The sequence below is a fragment of the Frieseomelitta varia genome, unplaced genomic scaffold, assembly GCF_011392965.1.
Source record: "Frieseomelitta varia isolate USP_RPSP 00005682 unplaced genomic scaffold, Fvar_1.2 scaffold_437, whole genome shotgun sequence".
In the NCBI taxonomy this organism is placed as follows: domain Eukaryota; kingdom Metazoa; phylum Arthropoda; class Insecta; order Hymenoptera; family Apidae; genus Frieseomelitta; species Frieseomelitta varia.
The window spans coordinates 306343-330292 of NW_025110187.1; the positions used below are offsets into that span (position 1 = coordinate 306343).

General features: G+C 35.1%; 2 protein-coding genes across 3 annotated transcripts in view; both read left to right on the forward strand.

The window, feature by feature from the left end:
* The window catches only part of LOC122532131 (neuromodulin), a 139364-nt gene extending 119404 nt beyond the window's left edge, over window positions 1-19960 (forward strand). For both annotated transcript variants that reach the window (XM_043660646.1, XM_043660647.1), the window contains exon 4: window positions 15085-19960. In XM_043660646.1, the coding sequence (XP_043516581.1) occupies window positions 15085-15234 (150 nt within the window). In that variant the 3' untranslated portion in view covers window positions 15235-19960. The remainder of the gene's footprint in view (window positions 1-15084) is intronic.
* A 231-nt stretch (window positions 19961-20191) lies between these two features.
* LOC122532133 (zinc finger matrin-type protein 5) lies at window positions 20192-21202 on the forward strand. Its single transcript, XM_043660650.1, has 3 exons — window positions 20192-20481; window positions 20619-20756; window positions 20832-21202. The coding sequence occupies exons 1-3, from the start codon at window positions 20355-20357 to the stop codon at window positions 21068-21070; spliced, it is 504 nt and encodes a 167-aa protein (XP_043516585.1). The 5' UTR covers window positions 20192-20354; the 3' UTR covers window positions 21071-21202.
* The last annotated feature ends 2748 nt before the right edge of the window (window positions 21203-23950 follow it).

Here is a 23950-nt window from a genome sequence, read left to right on the forward strand (position 1 = left end):
TTTTTTCAGAAAAAAAAAAAAAAAAAAAAAAAAAAAAAAAGAAAAGAAAAAGAAAGAAAGGACGAGAAAAAGGGAAAGAAAGTGAGACGACGTCGGGTCGAACGATAGCGTGAACTAAAGGCCGAACCACGAATCGATAGAAGGGTGGCATGATTGCCCAAGAAACGCTCCCTTAGGTAAGAAAAGAAAAAAAAAAAAACGAACCTTTTAAAGTAATTGGCCGTCGACGAATAAATCGTGCAATTGGTTGCGAAGCAGTCGATCATAAGCGATCACGACAAGGTCGGCCAACGCTTAAAGTTCGACTCGTTAACCCATTCTGCATCGTGATTTAAACAGCCCAGTCTGCCACTTGTAACCGGAACAGTAAAACCGACGATTCGTATCACCGAAGCCTACGCGACTGGCCGCAATTTGTCCCGATTGAAATATCTATTGTTCTTTATTAATATCAACTGGTCGTAATGATTTATCATCCTGATACGGAGATTCGATGGCACAGAGCAGACAGACTCTGCGTCGCGATTGAGGAAAATTGGAAACAGAAGGTTGGTTAACACTTTCAAAGGCTGTTCGTCGTAATTTCGATCGTTCGAATTTTTATCAAAGATTGCAGAGTTTATGGGTTCCTGCGAAAGTATTCGAAAATTTGTGTGTGTAAGAAATGTAAAATACTTCGAAATTTCATTAACATCGTAGTGAAATTCGTTTGTATTATCGTGATTATATTGGTCGATGTAATTTCGATACATTTTCGTCTATGTGTCTCTCTACATCTTACAATGTTAATGAAATTTCAAAATGTTTCATATAACACACACATAAAATTTTGTGAGATAATATATCAAATAAAATTCGTAATAATATAGTTATGTCTTAATAAAAGTGATATTAATCGGGAGACCTATCATCGTAGAAAATATGTAGTATTAAAAAATAAGATTCTTATTATTAAATAATGTAAAAACATCGAAGTCTTAGAATTTGGAAATTTTTCTTAGATTTTGGACACTTAATCTTCCAGTATAATTAATTCCCATAAATTCTCGATGAGATTAAAGTCGCATGATCGTGGGGATCACCTAAATTAGTTTCTAATCCTTCTGAATATTCTCGCGCTATGTTCGAAATTATTTAATGAACAATTTAATAAATAATCTTTCCATGATAACAGACTTTTCAATTAACATCGATTTTATTAAAAAATAATTGCACCACTATGACATTGTTGCACTTTTCAATTTGCACACAAACTTATGGACAGAAAATTGTATACGTAATTTATGTCCATTTGGAGATAATACGTGTTCACCGTAATAATTAACTCCGATTCCTAGAGAAATGATCGATTATCGCGAACCTAATATCGTCTTATATCGCTGTGAACAGTTAACGCGCTTTCAGCACCCGTCGTATCGATCACATCCCGCACAAGTTCTCTAATGAGACTAGGAATACAACAAATCTTACTTGCGATGATTATGCCGCCTCTCTACATCAACGTATAAGACGATTACGCATGAATTGTCCCACTTCTGCAATGGCACTGTTATACCATACTCCACCATGGAATTATTAATGGCATTAGACACAGATTAAATCGCATCTGGACTGCAATTTCCATGTGTCATGGACGTAAATGGTGACGGCTGAGAATCTGCTTCAGACGTTGACATATGAGACAAGAAAACTACCCGGTTCTCTTCTTGTCAACGATCATTTGCCACTCACACCCTGTCAAAGCATCAAATTAATTCTCTCCTCTGAAACACGCGCGAGGTTTCTCTTTTTTTTTTTCAGCCCAGAAAAAAAGTCTGGAATTCAAATCGGATGGTTTCTTATCGTTTACGATTAAGGCATAAAAATTACATCGAAGATATTAAAACGTAAGGAAAAAAACTTATAATACAATAAAAAAAAAAAAACACAAACTCTTGTTTGCACAGAGTGTCCTGTGAATTGTGAACAACTGACTGGAGAAATAGATCTACATGAAGGAAATAAGTCGAACAATTTTTTCATTTAAGAAAAAAATCGTTTCCGAGAAAATCAACTTTGAAAATTTATCAACTTGGCTTGATGATTGATCGATCAGCAATGAATAATGAGCAGAAAATTATTCTACCGGCGAAAAATAAGTCGAGAGTATGGAATACAACAAAAATATCAAAAATGACGATTAAAGATTAAATCAAAAGCTCCATCTAGTACACGTCTAATTAAATACCAGTTGCGTTTCGTCAAATCCAGATCTTTCCACTAGAAATCTCTCGTTTTTTCTTTCACGACGGAATACAGACGAAAAAATGCATCGATTGAAATTTTCCTGGCCAAAACGGATACCAAGGATTAATAATAAAAAAATAACTACACCGTTGCTGTAACTAAAACACCCGGCACGAAATTACTTGAAGGAACGGTCTATCAACCACTTGGAAAATCTCGATTAACAATTTGAGTTCAGCTTCTGGCGAAACACGTGTGACTCGAAAGCGGGCGCGTACTTTGCTCAAGACCTAGGGTGAGGAGCAGTTCTCTCAAACGACTGTATTACTTATGGTGCTTTACCCTTTACCGGGTAAATAGAATTATATTTGAAACAGAGGATCCATGGATGTGAGAGATCGTGGCGATGCTTGCGGTGCAGCCAGCTTCATAATTAATGCGACAAAGCCGATAGATTTCGAGGCTGTGCCAAACAGCGTGATCGATAAGTTCGTCGGCGATTCGAGTGGACTATTGTTGGCCCCTTTGACATTATGTTGATTCACCGACACAGGGCAATAATCGACGGTAACCAGCTGCACCTGCGCGCCCTTTCAACCCTGTCCGACGATCGTCAAGATCCCCTACGAAAGCATCTCCAAATTGACGCGCATTGTTACGCCGAACGAACCAGAAATAGAACCTCTTTAAGGCTGCACCACGTCGTTATTGAGCGGCGTTCTATTCGAGAGGCCTGTTGTGAATCCACGAACGCGGATATATATATATATATATATATATACACGTACACGAATGTAATGTAAGCGCATGGGAACATTGCGAGCGGATTTGTTAATTTCCGGCGAAACTGAGACATCCGAAATTGTTTTTAACGCTAGACTTTCCCTAGAACATCAATTTTGATTTTCAAATTGGGTGTTTTAAGTTACATGCGAAGTAACTCTCACAAGGATGAAAAGGATTAGTCAGATTCAGATAATTTGGAGATTATCTCCTGAATTTGTTTAATACTCTTGAGTATTTAGTAATCTAGTAATAGTCTAAAGTTTCATATAGATAATCTGAGATGCTTGGAATAATAATTGGTTTAGTCATTGGAGGTTTGAAGAAGACAACATAAAAATAAATAAGTATGAATAAATATATTGGAAGGTATATGTATAAGGTACAATGTATTAAATAAATATATATTAGGAAATTGTGATGCTGGAAATATTAGTGTAATTGTTAGTAGTTCAAAGAAGTTAAATATATCAGGAAGTAGATATATGTTTGAAGATGAACGCATTCTTCATTCGGTATTGTTTCTAAATTTTTGGTAATTTTAGTGAGTAGGTACTAGAATTCCTCGAATTCTTATAAATAAATGTTTAAAGTTGCTTTGAAGCAGCAACACTTAAGTTCAAAGCGAACATAGAAAACTGGAAATTTCATGGATCATTGTTTGAATACCGTAGGATGTATTGCGTCAATCGATTGATTCGGTATATTTATACGAAGAAAAGTTTATTAGTGTTTTTAAATAGAAAATGTAAATTTAAAGATCTAACTTTAATTCCGCAAGGTAACAGTAAATTTGAACGATGGATCGATGGATTGTAAAAACATTGCATGTTTTGATCAATTAAAAATTACGTTAACAATATTTTATAATTAGACTGCTACTAACTTTTATGTACTTATAATATTTAAACAAGAACGCATACAACGTACAAAATACATAAAAATATATAAAATATCAAAAATTATTATTATATACAATTATTACAATATTTAATAGAACGAAACAAATCTCTGCTTAATTGTAAATCTCACTTTCTAAATTATTCTCAAAGAAATACCAACTGATATAAAAATGTATAGTCTGGTTACCAAATATCGTTAATATAATTTTTATAAAAGCATGCAACGTCTCTTTCGAATGTTATATTTATTACTAGACTGCAGAGTGCAATATTCTATATAATAATTAACGAGGAAGTCAACTTTCTATCTAGTTCCCTTTTCTAAATTTTATTTGTAAAAATATGAATTTGCATAAAAATCCGCAGCCTGTTTATTACGTTTGCGAATGATCTATACCTTTGACTGGGTAATAAACTAGACGGTTCCAAACCACAGACGCAAATTTCCCTTCTATTGTAATGCTATACATAATAATCTGGTCGTCTGCACGTTGTTTCAATTGCGTAGCTCTGTGTAACACCTGAAATTATTCAAGATAATCTCACGGTTCTATTGGTACCACGGTTCTATTTGACTACGGTATTATTGGCTTTGCTATTCGATTGCAAATGTCCCATCACAATGCAGCAGCGAAAATTCGAAAATAAAAATACACCATCCTATTACACGAACGTGATATCATATCTATTGTTATTAGTGCTGGAATGATCGAGCTTCGAATAGTGACTCACGAAAGTAATCGAATACTTATGACTGTGGATTTTTATGTATTTGTAGCAAATTACAAAAAATGTATAAAGTCTTTGAAATTTGAATGGCTATATATTAAGTATCCAAAATATAATGTCTTCTGCCGCATATAATATTTGGTATATAAAATAATTTTCTGCCGTGGTTCTATTTCTTCAATTATATTCTTAATGTGGTGTGAATTTGTACAAAAATCCGACTTTCGTCCACCTCTGTACGTAACATTTGCCAAGCCAGTATATGATACTGTTTGTAATCATCGTTAGAAAGATTGAGTTTAAAGCAAGTTCTCGAGCGTTGAGAATTTCAGCTTCTACAGCTTGAACCTTCGAGGTTCAAACCGGAGAAGCTCGAGTTTTCCAAGTTGTAGAGACTCAAAGCTTATTTTAACGACACTGTTTGAAAGTCTCGAAGGTATTGGACATTTTGGTAAGTTTTGTGAAAGCGCGAAAACTTTTCAAAGTAACTCTTGTCTTCCTCTTGTTCGCCATTCTTTACAGAAAAATTGCTAGCAAATAACTAGTTCTTATATGAAACGACAATGAAAATTGATTGAAAAATAATGGCGTCCTGCATGATCTCCATTTACTGTCAGATATTTATCGAAATGTCACAAGAAAAAAGTTGTGTAAACTGTTTTGTCCACTGTCATAAAACGACACACTGTCATAAGTTGTGTGTATTAAACAATAACGATCAGGCGACTCATATACTTAATAAAGTACTTGGTAAAGTACTTATTACCGCCGAATGATCGATAAAACTTTCCCTTCGTAAACAAAGGGAAATAGCTTTTTTAATAAGGATAACACAATTACTGCTGTGGAAGATTATGTCAGAGAACAGGCTAAGAAACTGCTTCTTATAACAAGTATTTCCTGTTATAGACCAACCTCCGCATATATTCAGTAATAATATAAGATTCCTTCGTTGTCGAGGCTAAAAATAAAATAATTTCTAATAAGCAGGTATTTTTATACTTTCTATACATGTAACAATATTGCGAATAACTGAATCACGCAAGCCGAAAATATCGTTCCAAAAGGCTGAATAAAGAAACAATAAAAGCAAAATTTAAATGCGCGAGGATATATGTACATTGTGAACGAAGAACTGCACGAGAGATAAGTATCAAATTCCTGTTTGTATTCATATCGTTTATTGCACCATAAATATAATGTAACAAATGAGCGTGAATTTAACAAAAGTGAAAGAACGTTTTCCGCCTCTTTCCTCTAAACGCACCTTTCGTCTACCTTTTTCCCGTCCTGTTTAAATTTTCGCGCCATAATTCTCGCGTCAAGACAAACGAACGAGCACGCTCCCTTTCCTGTTTATTCCCTGTTCAAACAATGTTAACGTTACCCAGTTACGCACGTGACAACCCAACAAACCCGCCCGAAAACTTTTTGTCGCGCGTGATACGCATTTGCATAACGTCAACCGGACGTAACTGCGCGCGAACTGCATTTATAAATAAATCAACGTATCAACCCCCAAAGGCTCGGGGGGGGGGGGCAAGTTTCTTTTGTAAAACGGCGCGGCGCGAGCGAATGCAAATGCAGAGACGCAGGTATACGCGAGCAAGGTTCGTTTGCATTCACGTGGAAGTTCAAAACGCAAATACACCAAATATACGGCGAGAGAGAGAGTGAGAGAGAAAGAGAGAGGGGGGGACGGGAACAATAATTATCCGGTGATGCATAGTTCTCCGGGAGCGCATAATTTCGAACTCGGAAGCCGGGTTGTGGAGATCGCGACCCACCATTATGTCCCGTCAAGTCTGTATCGGAGGAACTCGTGGCATTATGCGTTCAATTGCGACCGTCTGTTATCTATCGGGAGCACCGTGCGTGCTTTTTCCAATCCGATTGGCAAAGTTATGGTTGCGCCATTGAAAGAATGAGACACCGAGTTGCATAGATTTCCATTCATGATACTACATCGTGGCGAGATAGTACACCCTCCCGTGGAAGATTTATTAATTTCCCGTGTGCATTATGAATGTCTCTTCTAGGAGGTTCAAAGATGGTCTCTCAAAGGCTCGATTTGTGTCTCATGTTGATGGAACTGTGTCTTTCGATGTTTATTCGATCGATGGATAGATAGATTTTTTTCTTATAAAAAAATGAAACGATATTGATTCACTGATTTTTGTGCTAAAATTGATACAACATGTTTCAGTATATTAGAGGTCAATGTATTTCAATGAATTTCAATGTATTTTATTTATAAATACAGTAGGTAATACCTCTGGTAATACCTTCATAGAAAATTTATTAATTTTCCATATATGTATGACGGATATTGATTCTTTTTGGCTACAGAGTTCAAAGGGATTTTACATTTTACGTTGATATAAATCTATCATCTAATGTTTGTTTGATCAATGAATATATCAATGATTGCAAGGTATATTTTAATTACAAAATTGCTAACGAGAAAACGAGCTAGTCTTTAATTCGTAATGTCATAGAAAGATAGTAATAGTCTGTAAGAGATTTCTTTAATTTTCTGTATGTATTATGAATGCTGGATCTCTTTAGCTGGAAAATTCAGAGAGCATGAAGATAGATTAATTATAAATGATTAAAAAATATTTCTCATCGATTTGACGTTTTTTCTTAGCAGCAATCATTGCTAAGAAGTAAAAAATAAAATAAAAATAAAATAAAATAAAATAAAATAAAATAAAATAAAATAAAATAAAATAAAATAAAATAAAATAAAAAAATAAAATCAGTCGTTAAGAAACACGAATTTTCTCGTTAATGGAATCAAGTGTTGAAAGTGGTTTTTAATCATTAATTTTTTCTTTTGCTTTTTGATAGTTAGAAAGATCTTAAAAAGTCGTCAACATATTTATTTTTATCAATTGATGAAAAATGTACTGTTTTCTCGTTAACAATCGCAAAACAAAGAATGCAGTTTAATGAATAAGATTAACTAATAAAATTACTAGAAGAAACTAAATATAAATCGTTTAAACAACATCGAAAGATGAAAGGACCATCGTGCAGAACTATCGCTCTGATATTCTTTCTTTTGGCAGAAAGAGAAAAAATAAGTTAATGATCGTTCTCGTGTCAAAAATACCACTTGCTTTCTCTATTGGAAAAAAAGTAAAAACGTCAAAGCTTCGGCGGATGTACAGCTACGGTAAATATCCGCCGGGCTGTTCGGATATTTACTGTAGTATATTCAAAGAGACGTGACAGCTGACGAGAGAGAGAGAGAGAGAGAGAAAATAAAAAAAAAAGAAAACAAGCAAAATCTCTTTTGTGCTTGGCTGTAGTGGTTATATAATAACACTGTACCGCATCCAAAGAGTTTTAAAATTCTAAAAAGCTAAACGTGTCGCGTTGCGGCAGCCTGCGAACATTTGAAGCGAGATAAATGATCTTCCACGCAAGAACGTCCGCGAAAGAAGTTGAAATTAAAACCACCGATTTTGTTTCTTAAGCGTGATCGAGATAAAAATCTGGCGCTGTCGTGAAAAAGTAAAAAATAACAGTTTGTAAAATGTAAACGAACCTGAACGAGTGTCCACGTTAGAAAAATGTAACAATATTAATTCTTACATATTTGCCTGTATTGAATATTCTGAAAAATATGTAGAAACGATAGATTTTAGGTCCAAATGATTTTTCGTGAAATATGTGAAGAGAATCTCATGTTCTTTATTATATTATACACTTGATGGTACGATGGATTAATATTAAAAGGAGTAAGATTATATTCTATGGGCAAAACTATTGATAAAATTTCAAGTAAATAGTAATTTCATGTTATTCAATAACTTGAAGCGAAGAAGATGAAAAGAAGATTCTCTTTTATCTTTTTTCTTCGTCTTACGTTTAATTCAACTGATCATAAATCTTCCATGAAACATTTAACGAAGATTAGGTAAGACGGTATTATAGCCGCTAAAAGTCGTTCCAACGAATTCTCTTTCGAAGTATAATAGCATGTAAATCAACGAGTACTTCCCGCGAACGTATGCAAATCAGTTTATAGGCGCGTATGTATTTTTAATTTTCGTTCGAAATAAGTTGACTGTGGTCGTAAAAGAAGAAAAAGGAGGGAGCAAAAATAAAATTCAGTTATCTCAGACGAGAATATGGGAACGCTACGATAAAATATGGGGCAAAAAATATGAAACGCTGAAAGCAAATGGAGTAATTGAATGATCCTACTGGAATATTCAAATATCGTGGTATTCTGCTGAATGCACTCCCATTAGACGTAATAGAGGATCCAGATAAAAATACAAAAATAATGCAATTCACAAACACAATCCTTTTCTCGGGTGTGAGTGGAGCTTTAACGAAAGTACGTCTGTATTAATCTAACAGTAATCGTACCGATAGATTCATTTCCGGATCTCTTTGTAACGTTCCAAATGTAAAACTAATCCTCGGTGAGTGAGTCAAATATATATTTCCTCGCGTATCCGAAAGCAAACTTTTATATTAGATTCTTCTTTCATTGGATACTTTAACTTTCTAAATTGTTGCTAATATTTCTAAATTATTAATAAACATCTGCCTTAATGTTTCACTATTGACGACAAACCATTTCATCGACACATTACAAAAATATGTACAAATGTCTCATTGATGACAGCTACTGTTCATCAAATTTTAAATTAAAAGACACCACAAGTAGCTACAAATAATTAATAACCTTTCTCCTTTCTAAGCAAATCAAATTCTGGTTACAAAAGGCCAAAAGTATTATTATTATATTTTGCCAACATGTAGTTACTTAACAACTGTACAATTATATTCCTTCTATGCTCGAACAACCCCCTTAACCCGCCATCCGAGGGTTAATCAAAGAACAAAGATTCTTCCTCGCCGACTATCGTCTCGAAGCTATCACAATGAACCTCTCAGGCTCGTTTGCAGCGGACACCGGAAGTTAATCCATTTTAATTTCCTCGGAAGCCTGGGGGTTCGGGATTCCAACGAATTCAACAGAAACATAGTTCCGTAGGCCGTAAGTCTACGAGCGCGGCCGAGTTATTAGCTTGGAAGAGTTAACTTCCATCTAATTGGTAATCAAAGGGTCGTACGAAGGAAGACAGCCCTGGAACAAAGTTTCAGGCCGGCCCACCGGCGATTCCCCAGCCGATGGAAAATTATTAAGCCTTAACCGACATTGTTCTCGCGATCGGTGCGTGCCTGCACCAAGCCCAATAATAATTAACCCCAACTTCGTGGGAAATTGCCGTCTGTAAGTTGCTTTTGACTTTCGGCGAATTGCGTCCGCCAGATTGAACCTTGACTCAAGCCTTTCTGAATAGAATCCTCGATCAGATTCTACTACGATAAGTTCTGTCCTACGCGTGTCCTCCAAATTCGAAGAATGACGAAGTTGCAACAAATCTTGTTAGTCACGGAGATATGTACGAACTAAACGTTAATTATATTATAAAGTATTCAATTGATTTTGTGGTTAGTCATTTTTGTAGGGATTCATCACACTAAATCAGAAGAATGGAAATTTTAGGCAACAGAATATGATGATCAAACGAATCAACGAATAAGTCATTGAATCAATACAGAATATTATCCTCTACACATCATCATTCTATGCAGTAAAAGAGAGTTGTACATAATTAAAGCTCGTCAATATTAATCAACATATTGATGAATTTATAAATTAATGAAATATTAATAACCAATTTTAATTACTCTGTTTCTCGGAAGCTCTTATTACGTAAAATGATATATAACCGAAAACAATAAGTGCGTTTTAACAATATTCTATATTATTCATTCGATATTTGCATATATAATATTTAAGAAAAATACATACTAAATTATGAAAAGGGAATATCAAAATTTTTAAAATTATAAATAATTTTACAGCAACTTAGAAGAAATATTTCATCTTTAAATGTTCCTCTCGAAATGTCTTTTCACTAACAATACGATCATCCTTGCATCCAGATGATTGATAATAATAAAATAAATAAATAATAATAAATGAATTTTTCCAAAATCTTGCGGCTACATCTAAATAGATAGAAAGACGACGTCCAATTGGCCTTTCCTTCTACGTAATCGATACGAATGGGGAATGGTTGTAACAAGAAAGAATGCTTCTCGTGATCCTGTTCTCTCGCGAGAAAGAGGCCTCACCTCTTCGACGTGAACGATCGTACATCCGTGCGATTAATTAAACAGAACTAATTGGAAGTTGTACTTTACTTACGCGAACAGCCTGAAAGATCTATCATTCAACTGCTGAACAAAGTTCTCGAGCATTTCGAGCTTGCGAGCGTGATCTTAAGTAACGGCTCTTTCTCGAAACCTGAAAGCTCAAAACCATCAACGAGCCTTCAAACTTTAAAGCTAGCTTCCGCGCTTCCCACGATACCCCGTTACACAACAAGATCATCATTCTTTTCGGCTTTGCCTACTATATGATAGGCTGCATCGTCTAGTCAGAAATTTTCGAGGAATAATGTAAAATAAAGTGTAAACGTAGCTGTAAACCTTCATTCAATCAACTTTGCTCGGTTATTTTGAGATTATGTGACACGGTATAAAATAATATAATACAACGCAAATACAGAATATTTATATTACGTAGTAACGTTACATGAAATAACGTGCCATTTTCTACTGGCTAATTAAAAAAGTGGTTTCATTATTTTAATTACTCACTCCCAAAAATATGAATTTTAAAAGTCTGCAGTATAATTATAAGCTATAATGCAGCTTGTGTGAGTTAGGTGATATTTAGTATAGTAGAAATTAAATTCAGAGTAGAGTGAGTAAAATGAAAATTTTGAGAGTATGAGACTGTTCGCCAGTATTTTATTGTTTGCTGTACATTACCGTAATTAAATCAAGATATTTTTTGTTGCTTGCTGTATCAAAACATGTATTCCACTTAATGAGAAAGCAAATTTTGAATAAACTATTATTCAAACTATTTGGTAGTACAACAAGCAACATGTAGAAAATTCCATTATTCTAAAAAATAGTCACACTTCACTATCTATGAGGTTTAATTATAAAATTGTTATAAAAAAATATGTATATGAACTATCTCTACATACACATTAGAAACAACAATAGTAAAAATATACGAATTAAAAAGATTCTTTCTTCCCGTGTTCTATTCCCTTCTTCTTTCTCGTGAATCTATTCCTGGTATACGTACATACATGTATGTATATCGATCTACATATCCTCCGGCCATATTTTCAATTCCAAAATGAACTGTGCCGTAAATCTCTCTCGCTCATAACCATTCATAACCATTTCGAAAACTCATGCATCAGCCCATCTAACGAATCTCAAGTCTCACCGTATCCATAATTTCACGGTTATACCACGCAAATTATCCTCTAAAAACCAGCGACGAGTAAAAAGCGAAAAGAAGAAATGGAGGAAGATAAACCCGAGGCCTCGGTGTCTCCCAATTAAGCCGAGTATCAGCTTAACAATTTCGATCGCCAGCTTAACTCTTGTCTTCTTTATACCATTTGACGTCAATCTATCAAACTTCCTCGCAATTGACGAATAATACTCAAACACGAAAGATCTACACAATTCTCTCTCTATTTCCCTGCACGAGTAAAGTCATTGATCAAAGCATAATATGTACTTACGATTCCAAGTCAAAGTTCGATATCTAAGTTTCGTTTCACGAATGTTTCGAAAATAAAAATGTTTCGAACCCTCGTGAGAGATTTGAAACTTTCGTGAGTAGCATCTCGAATCTTGGAAATCGGGATTCTACAGAGATATGATTCCTCTGTCTTTTGTTGGAGGTAAAAGTGATGATAAGCTCGTATTATTTAATAGTTCAATTAAAAGAGATTTTTTTTATTGTATTGCGTACACGTTCATTAGAATAATTTTCATATTTAAAGAAACGTGCTTCATCAAGTCAACAAACTCTGTCACACTAAAGATCGTCCATTTGTAAGATGAATCACTTTATTAATTGTCTTGAGACAATTAATACAACAGATCACAAAAATTTTTAATATTTCATTGTAAAATACCAAAAAAAAATGGAAATCACACACCATTCGAAGCTAATTCCTTTGGCTTAGAACCGAATTTGTTTGTTGTCAGAAGCAGCCTTGGAAATATTTATAAAGGATTCGAAATTCATCGATTAAGATTAAAGGTTTAAATCTACTTGCGAGGTACTCGCCATTCCATTGCTAAGCGCAAACAAAAAAGCCTTCACACGCGAACGTAACCAACCAACGTCTACAAACACAAGCGAAAAGAAAGGGTAAAGACAGAGAGAAAGAGAGAGAGAGAGAGAGAGAGAGGATAGAGAAGGATAGTTTAATAGGAGGTTGGGGCAGAAAGGAAGGTAGCTCCAGGGGTCGAATGCAAATATGTTCGTGCGTAATTGCAATCTACATGTTTATAAACCTCTTTTGCATGTGATGCGGCTCCTTTTTATCGTCTGCCTGGCCGTTTCAACTACCCGCTCGAGCCCTTGTTAGGCCAGGTCTCGCGCCAGACCCACTTGGACTCGTTATAATTAAGCCTAAATTTAGCCGATGCGGCGATAATTGAGCGTGTAATCGCGAACAACAGTCGCCGTGGCGAAGAGCGAGCGAAAGAAATCCCGCCGAACGTCTCATTTTTCTCGAATTCATCGTCGCTCGAATTCATCATGGAGATTTTTTGTTCACGTGGCACGATCCAGTCGTAGATGGATGATTCTGCCTTTGAGAAGGGTTGCAATGGCTATCTTGAATTGAACTGTGGTTGAACGCCGGGGAAGTATCGTGAATGGGATAGATTTGAAAAGATCGTGGTATTCGCAGTGAAAGAGACAAATTGAAGTGAGCGCGATACAGAAAAATGAAAGAGTAGAAATGAGAATAATTTAGGTTTAAGTTGATAATGATTAGCAGACGGAGATTAATGGAGAGTGTATTTATAAAGAATTTAAAAAGTAGAATGTGTTGGACACAGAAAATTCTGTCTAATGTTCGAAATAGAATGCTCGTTAATTGTTGAAATAAATTTCTGCACAAATTCTATTTTCCTAATTGTATTAATCTCGCGCAATTTTGTATTTTTATGAACACGTTTCTGTGAAGAGAATTTTCACGTATGCATTCATTGCATTTTTGTATCCTTTTATATCCTATAAATGCGCAGAAATCCGCAATTTAATAATAATATTATGTAGTGGAATTAAAATTTATCTTTCTTGTCATATTCATCTTGCATTTGTCAAATAAATTACATTAAAATTCCAATGCTTTGTTAAAATACCTGGCTAGATTTCCTAAAAAAGCAATTTCGTAACCTGAAAGGAACTTAAATTTTGGTTTTCCTTGTATTAAAGGTGATATACTTATCTAGATATTTTTCTTCTCGATGAAAATCATTTAGAAAATGCGTTTAAAAGACGGGTTCCAGAAAGAGAACTTTTTGTCAACAAAAATTTGTCAACACATTATTGATGAAAGAAATGCTTGCCATACCGTGAAATCTATTTGCTAACTATATCTGATTTTCGTGAAATTTCATACCAAAATAAAAGGGATACAAAAATTCAGTAGTACGACAAACGACATTTCTGACATTGAATTTCACTGGAATTCACGTTATATTCTTTCTAACGTTCTAACAAATGAACAAAAAGATGAATTGAAAATGTTGCACTTATTCAACAAACGTATTTTCATTTTACAAATTATAATCGGGAAAAAACGAATTGTGTTGTGTATATGTATGTGTGTCTCTTTCTCTTCTACTTGTCCCTTTTGAAGTGCAATGTAAACTTGCTGAAATGAATTAACTCGCTAATAAGTAGTGATTAACAAATGCAACGTACTATATCATGAACACACGTTCTACCCTCGTTTACAATTATGAATTTGCACACCAAAGATCTTCCTGTTTCATACGAGATATGTATCTCATTTAACTTTACGCTATGAAACCTTTCTATATCTGCATTCTAATCTTTCAACACAAGATATATTAATAAAATTACACGTCTCACTGAAAAAAGAACTACAATTTCTTCGTGTTCTAAAATATTTTTTTAGAAGAACTCGTTAAAACATTCGATTTTATTAGAGACTGTCAAAAAGCTAAACGTGGACATCTCGATAATTGACAAAGAGATTAAACATGTAACTCCTGATATACTTTAGCGAACATCACGACATTCCATTTAGTATAATTTTTCAAACGAAGCGATTCCTCTTTAGAAAACGGTATTAAATACCAAGTTTCGAGTAATCTCAGTAGATACAGTAAACTACAAATGCAAACACATCGCTGCTAGTGCAATGAAACCTTTGACATATGGTCGTTAACAAACACTAACTAACAAGTACACGTATTCTAAACAAACATGTCTCTATTTACAATAACAAATCTACACGACGACGTTGCAATCTATTTGTTCCAGGCAAAGGACGCAATGAACGAGATCCAGGGTATCGATCTGACAGATCCTGATCTACACAAGGCGGCAACGAAGATCCAGGCGAGCTTCCGAGGTCACAAGGTCCGCCAGGAAGTATTATCGAATCCGTCAAACGATGAGCCGAAGAATTAAGAGAGATGAGAATGGAGTGCTGATTTTTCGAGATCGAATCATCGACAGGATGCCCGATATGAAACCAAAAAGGAAACGAAAAAAAATAGAGACAAAAAAAAAAGACAAACAAACCACATAAACACGAGAGAGAAAAAAAAATAAATCGAACGATCAAGAAACAATATAAGCAGTAAATCGGGCTTCCTTCTTGCTTTTTCGTTTGTCGTCGAGTCCGCTTCGTCCGATCGTGTGCGAATCCTTTCGCTGATCCCTGGGAAATTTCATGGTACTTTTTATCTCCAAAACCGCGCGCAAACGCATTACTCCGAATCGTACGTTTACCGCTGTGATTTGTTTAAAACCGAGCTTACAAGTTTTGTCGTAAACCTTCGGACATAGATAACCCTCATCGAACAATTTTCCATCCGAGTTCGTACTTACGTATTTTTCGTCCTTTCGGAAATATAGTATTACAAAAANAAAAAAAAAAAAAAAAAAAGAGAAAAAAACATGGACAAAATTTCAAATTTGCATCTTAAAGATCTATATTATAAGATTTACGATTAAATACGCCCATCTATTTCGAACTGGTATGCTTATTATTTATTAATATATTTTGAAGTGTATACACGCTACCACGCGTCCGTGGAATCGTTTAATCACTATCCTAGTTACTCGTAAATTGTCATTTTGTCGAGCATAGCCCTGATATTTAAAATGAACGAACAAAACTGGATAATCGAACAGAGGTCGACAAAAAGCACCACGTTGCTTGTTACAACACTCGGCACGGCACGTAATAAGACGATGGAATTGAATCGCAGTGAAATACGAAATACGAAATACGACTGCTGGAAGAAGGCTGTTTCACTGGTTAGGGAAACGAACCGAAAAGAACTAGGCGAAACTAAAAAAAAAACAGGCTGGAGGATTAATTGGCCGAAGAGTCGAGCGTAGCAGCATGCTTTTCACAAATTCGGAAAAAGGACGCTGCTGAGTGAGCGCGTTTCCTCGAACAGATCCAATTATGCGAATCGATTTAATCGACCGCGTATCCGGCACGAGGATTTTCGTTTTCGCGGAACTCGTGCGTTCAAGATAAACACAAGGTAAACTTCTGATAAATTCGTCGGTCCGTTGTTAATGCGAAATTTATTGGCAGTCGACGAAGCTTGGAGAGGATTATTTGCGATCGCGAGCGCCGGTATATCGAGGCTGATTCAAAATTTTCGATAGCAGATTGCGCGGAACGCGCGCTATAATTCTGACCGTCTACGACGAGGAACATCGTCGTAGCTCGACAACTCGGCCATTCGTATTGAACATCCCTGTTTCATCGTACGCCACTGATTGTGAGATTCGTGAATGAAAACAGTGAAAAATTGCAAACGTCGAATAACTGAAATGTCAAACGGCCACACGCTCGTGAACTACGTGAAATCACGAGTCTGGTTACTATTGGAGTGTGGAATCGTGTCGTTGCTTGCAAGAGGGCCGAGCGAATCGATTCAAGGAGAAGATACGGAGCGAATGTCGCAGTTGCAATCTTTGATAATCAATCGAAGTCGATCGTCATTTTTGGAGTGTACACACTTGTGACATCGCCACCATCGGTAAATTTCATTTCGTACTAACAGCAAGTCGATTGAATTCGGTCTTATTGTGTAGTCTTAACGTAAGTCCAACCAGGTATAAAGAAGAATATACATACTTATGTATGTGTAAGTGACACCTACACGATTGCGAAAACAATAGACGATTATTGGTCGAAAAGCAAATTATTCGCTGGTAAGAAGGCGCATGCCTGAGCAAACAACATGCTGTTTAATCGATAAACGTGTCGTCGAAATTATATCGTTCTAACTTTAAGGATGTCCATCCCGTCATATACTTGTGTCATGGATTATTTTTCAAAGATGCAACTACTTTTACGTGTTGGATATTATGCAGAGGCACACGGACACACATACGTACGGAGAGATGCTTTTACAACCCCGTAGACGCAATAATTCGACGGCACAGGGGTTACAACGCCTCCGGTCGAACTGCCATGTAACGGGTGCGCGTTTCGTGTCGTACTATTCTCGTCCAGTCCGTTGTTTTCAATTATTTTCGGATTCGTTTCAATGCGAGCCAATCGGGAAGGAGAGTATACGTTGTTTTTAGCAGGCCTAAAAACGTTACGATCCTTTTTACGATCGCTACGAGCATTCGTACCAACTTTCTTCTGCTGTATTCTGGCTCTTTTCTCGCGTTGCTCTCGAAGATCTCCTACGCTTTGCATTCTTAACGTACTCGACACGAACGTTATTATTGAAGAAAGACACGAAAAATCGAAATTAAAAAATACGTGGTAATCGTTGTTCGACGAAGAATATCTTGACGATAATGCATGTAATGCAATTAAGATCATCCAGAAAAATTAAAAGATTCGTCGGTGTGGTTTTCTTTAAACGCAGATAAGAACATTATATTAAAATACGCTGTATGTTTTTCCTGTGTTTAATCTTTGGTTTCTGCTCGTTAATTCGTTAGGAGTTATCTTTAGCTGATTATTGGCTGGCTAAAAATAATAAACGCATAGCGCTGTTACTGTTAATAATTTGTGCGAAGTACAAAGTTTATTATGTGAAAAATTTTACAAAATATTATTAGCTATTATTGTTATTATTAATCTACGTTCTCTTTGTTTCACGTGATTGTCCAAGGGTGTAGAACGAAGAAAAATCTTTCGCAAAACTATCGACCGGTTTCATTGTGCATATACTCATGTTCCTGGAGTTATTGCATAATTTATGACGCGCTGAATCGACCGTGATAACATTAAGTGTGCAGCAAGGGCTGTTATCGTTTTATCAGTCTCATTAACGACCTAATTGTTGACTTTGGTTGTCGTTTATTTCTCTTGTAAATATTTTCGACACGCGTCACCAATTCTTGCCACGCATTGTCACGTATCGTAACATTCCTACATATATTACATGAAATACGATTGTATTTTCGAAAAAGTAACTCAGCTACGTGTACATGCACAATTAATATTACTAATACTTGGAAACAAATGTTACACAAATTTTTGCACTTGTTTCTGATAATCGTAAAAATTTATGGAAAAATTATTATATATAATAGAGAGAGCAAATTTTGAATTTGTGGAAATAAAGAAAAAAAAAAAGTATTAAATACGGAAACTTAATATTCCTCAAAGAGCTCGGACTCTGTACAGTATTCTCGTACTAAAACACACACTACGAAGAAAATTTGTATACTAGGCGGTGTATCGTACATATGCCGCATTTATTTATGTTGATGAGACGAACCTCTAAAGTTTTTTTTCGACAGACATTATTTCAACTCCATTTATTATATTTTCCGGTTAATACAAAATCGATACTGAATCATCCGTTGATCTATTAATAATAGATATCAAAGAACTCATGCACTTGTCATTGTGCATGAGAAAAGTATTTTTCAACTTCTTACAACTTCTCTACTTTATATCTATACATACATATACATTATTTTCACTTATCTATTAATAATCTGATAATGGACGGGAAGGATTGCAAAGCTTAAATCATACTTTCCGGACTTTCTTGCATATAACTCAACGTTTTCAAATGTTCGAGCTTATCTATCGATTTCGATTCTCTTGCATTATCACGTTACCTCATAGGATATCACTGATCGCTTGTAGAAAGCTGACGAAAATAATTGCTATCGTTGAAAATGTCTATGAAAGTCGGCACATGGTCGATCAATCAAACATCCAATAAAACGTGATCCACAAAGTTTAGTTCCGTTCGCGAATAACCAAAGAAGAAATTTGACGATATTGAAAGCCGATTCACACTGCGACCTGTCGAATCTCGGCAACGATACGCTAGAAATCTATATAGAGAAGGATCTAATATATTGAATCTATTTATAATATTATATTCCTGTTATAATAATATTTGTATGCTATACCAACTAAGAGGCTCCTGTATGAATATTATTATAATCCACATTGACATTCTATACATATACATATATTAATATTATTAATATATTGTATTTATATTATATATTATATGTGTATAATACTAATATTGTCAAATACATAAATATATATATACGGTGTTCTTCAACACGACACGATACGACAGCTGCACTTTTACCATTGCCGCCTAGTGGGGATCGGCTTTATACTTTCGCAAAGGAATTCGTTTGCAGAGAAATTCATTTTTTAATATTTCACACCAAAGAAATAATCACTATAAATATCTTTTTTAAATCGTGAATGGATAGTGCAAAATTGAAATTGGGCATTCCACAGCGTTGTATATTCAAGCATAAAAATTATATATTTCCAAGACAGTGTTTCTCTTGGAAGTACCTAAATACACGGACAAACGACAGATGATTTTATTTGCTCTAAGCAAAATTGTTGTGTAAAAGGATTCGTATTATCGAAGAGCAATTAAAAATATTTAAATATTTCGAAGCTTCTGTAGTTGCAAAGGTGTTGCTGCGAAATGGTGAGCGATTATGAGATCAAGAATTAACGAAGAAGGTTGTTGTAATAATAGGCATTTTCTTCGGTATGTAACGTTACCACACAGATATAGATTAGTAACGCACAAGATGTTGCGATAAATTGTATTCTAAGGATGTAACAAACAATTGTAACGTTTAAACGAGCAGTATCATATATGTACTCTGTTTGTTTAAAATAAATACCCATTAAGTGTACAAACAACAATTCCGACCTATACTGTGAAAAATTAATAGAAATACACCTTTAATTAAATTAATCGTTCGGATTAGTGATTTTTTCTATTTTCAAATTATTCGTACTGATAATTTATATGTAGAAAATATGCAGAATCAAATATACAGAATAAATCTTTTTTTTAAATTTCAAATTAGATGAAGTTGATCATCGTAGTATATATTCCTTAAATTACTTTCATAGCACTATGCTAGATGTCACTTTAATCGCTATGAAATTGATTTGTTTACTTCGTGTTCCTGGTTCTGACAAGTTATTTTATCGATATTATTAATATTATAGAATGAATACTCGAAGTTTTTTGCTATTGTGAATAAAATATTCTTTAAATAATTAAAAGAATTTGAATAAAACTTAATTATCAATGGGTAAGAGATATTATTGCGAGTACTGTGACAGATCCTTCAAGGATGATCCAGAAGCCAGAAAAAAACATCTTTCAAGTTTACAACATGTGAAAAATCGTGCAGATCATTATAATATGTTCAAAGGTGATTATTCAGTAATAATTATGCCAATAAAATATTTAAAATACTTACGTAGTTAGATACGTATCAATCATAACCTTAAAATCGTTACACATTTTCTACTGTGGTAAAAATATTGTCATCTATATTTTTGTTTGTAGATCCGGAAGTTATATTGAAGGAAGAAAGTTCAAAGATACCATGTAAATGGTATTTAAGCAGTGGTAATTGCGCATTTGGCCTTGGTTGCAGATATTCTCATTACACTCCGCCAATGATATGGGAACTTCAACGTCTTGGTAATGCTCACAATAAATAAAGCAAACGTGAAACAAACTCCTGCATCACATTCTTTATATAACTTTCATTTACAGTTGCAATGAAACACCAATCAAAATTTAATATAACACCTGCAAATAGTTGGCCAAATCCTGATGATATAATCAAAGAATATTTTGAGAATACTGCGAGTACAAGCAATACAGATGATTTTATTTATCCTACTTGGCACAGACCATTGGAATTACAGAATTATTCCATGTTGCCACCATCGTTATGGCCTATCACACCAGAGAGCCTAGAAAATACTACAACTTTTAAGGAATGGAATTAGAGATAATATAAGGGGATTAAATCGGATTGAAATTTGATCGCAGTTTTAACTCGATATGTGTAAATAATTTAAAATGTAACCATTGGCGAAAAATTTGACGTTTTGTTAATAAATTAACATAAATACGAAATACTGGAAATGTTCTACATTTATATATATTACATGTATATGCGTATTTCTTTAATTCGAAGATAGTGAAATAGCATTTTGATAAATGCAAAAGTCGAGCAAGTACATAATCATTTTTCGATATTTCTCGGTTAAACAGATACACCATCTTACGAGGCAACCACGAATCAGACTCGGTGTTGCTCGATGTTCGCCGGTAACCTTCGTAACTACCATCTGTCCTCCATCATCCCCTCCACCAATCGCCGAGCAGAAAGGCGAGCACACAATGAACCCTGGCACACCGTCACACAGTAGCGAAGCACCCGTTGCCACGATAGTTTGGCGTTTGAGCATCGTGTTCGGCGCGCCGTCGTGTTGTTTCAATTTCAAAAAAATTCAGTGTACGCTCGTAGCCGAGGATCGTGTTACGATTATGAGATTAGCTCGATCACGTGACTCGTGTGAATTTACGCTGATGTGCCAATCAGAAAGTGTTTGAAACTTCCCAGTGCATCGGCACGGCGGGACGCCGGCCCCCCTCGATCGGCCGACTGGATTTTCGATCGCCGATTCGGATCATCTCGATCACACCGGTGAGTCCTCACCGATATCTTTCTTTTTCACATGTTCAATCTTTAACTGAATCGCGCGATTGTTATCTTGTAAAAGATACGATAAAATTAAATTTAAACAGGACACGTGTTCTGATTGAGAGCGAAAACACTCGCAGCTATACAAGACCGTAGATAGACATAGAGAGGAAAGTGCTCTCAGATATACGGCAATAATTCTTCGACATCGATGACGTTTAAGAGAAGAAGATTTGTTTCGCAAATGCGTAAAATTGCAAACGAAGACTCGTAAATCGTAAATCGGTTTTAAACAATATATGACAAAGTGTCATTTAAAAACTGACATGTGAATTTTTCCATAATCGCTTTCCTTAGTTACCGGATTTAAGTACAATATTTGCCTTCGATTGGTTAGCACAATCGGAACGATACTATTGCTTCTAACAAAATAATATCATTTTATTCGTTTTTTCTTCTTTTCTTTTTGTAGCGTGGATCTCTATAAGCTTTAAGTCGTATCGTTCCGCTTCGCATAAAAGGGGGATTTTGAATTAATGCTCCAACATGAATCACGTGAATTTACGCATACGATATATTTATGTTCTACATTGTGCACTGATATAAAAAAAAATTACTTAACCAACAAATTATTTTTCTAATTAGTTATAATTTTAGATTAATTGTAATTGTAAATTACTTTGTGTTATGAAATATGTTGTTATTAAAATGTCACTATTATAGTAATTGGTTAAGAAATAATATTTATTTCACAATCACCACTGCACCGTGTGTAAGTATATATTTTCTCGTTTAAATGATTCGTAGCTCCAATACCGGCGCGTTATTGTAGCAAACGAAATCGGTTCATATTTACGTATGATGATATCCTTTGATAATGTATGTATTAATACAGTGCTGATTGTGAATATCAAATTCATTTTACCCGAACGTCATTCCCGTTAATGCAGTCGTAAAATGACTCTAAAAATTTCTACACCGTGTTATTACATACTTTTCAAACATTACATGCGAATTTCACTTCTCGTAAACACGAACCGACGAATACATATGTTCCAATGAATTTACGAAATCTTAATTCACAAATAAAAAACAAATTGCAACGCGTAGTCATAACAATCTGTATAATATTTAATAATGTTAAACATCGTTGAACGTTTGCAAAACAACGATACTTACGACGACAAACGAACGCAAAATCTGCACGGAATTCAACAGTCTAGCGGAGAAAGTGATTGGAAGATAGAGGCAAGGATTCACTGATATTACATCACTGATATCGTTTCCGCCATAACGACGACGGAGACTGGTTGTTGTAAAAAGGTTAAATGTAGTGTGACGACCGGATGGCAACGACCTGCACGCCATAGACGAGAGACCGGTGCTACGTGTAGTCGCGTCACGATTCTTGCCGGAGGTCGTGACCTTGTCGATATGGGGAATAATAGTGCGTTCGCCTGCACCGGAGCAAGATCGTCCTCATGAGTCAGTTTCTACCGATCGATTTCACGCGTGCATCAACGTTCATTGTCGCGTTCTGCGCGCACCACAATGGACTTGTCTATTTTCGAGCAGCTGTCGCGACCCTCTTTCGAACAATACGGCCCCAGAGTGTGTAAGCAACGTGCATGCGCGGAACCGGTTGCTTTTCGATCATACTTTTAGTAGAATCGTGACCTACCACTGGATATATCCTTCCCTACGTTTTGCCATTGCAATCGATATTATAGCTTTAGCCTCCTTTTCAACAGTACTTTTCAGAATCTTATATGTGGCGTTTTGTTAGTGCATTACGGGGATTATTGAATTTAATGAGAAGTAATTGCTAGGAGTTTGTCAAATCTTTGAATCAGTACATTCGTAATGTACGTCTTCGCATGAAAGGTACGTTCGCAGCAAGAAAAAGGCAGTTTCACTTTTTTATTTATTTTTTATTATATATCTTATTTCATTTAAAATACGATCTTTCAGTTGGTGTAAAATGGACTGAACTTCAAATAAAAGTTTACTAAAACGAAATTGCTTCTTGATTGATTTACTAAAATTACCAGAAAATAAAGGTGCCTCTTTATTTCAATAGCTCTTTTATAGCATGTGGAAGATTTTATAGGATTTTAATTTAAAAAGGATGTATTTTTAGATTATTATTATTAGACTGTGGATGCATATAATACGCAAA

Coding starts and splice junctions, on each gene's coding strand:
- LOC122532133 (XM_043660650.1), top strand. CDS start 20,355: ATGGGTAAGAGATATTATTGCGAGTACTGTGACAGATCCTTCAAGGAT. Junction 20,482..20,618: donor TCATTATAATATGTTCAAAG/GTGATTATTCAG, acceptor TTTTGTTTGTAG/ATCCGGAAGTTATATTGAAG. Junction 20,757..20,831: donor ATGGGAACTTCAACGTCTTG/GTAATGCTCACA, acceptor TTTCATTTACAG/TTGCAATGAAACACCAATCA.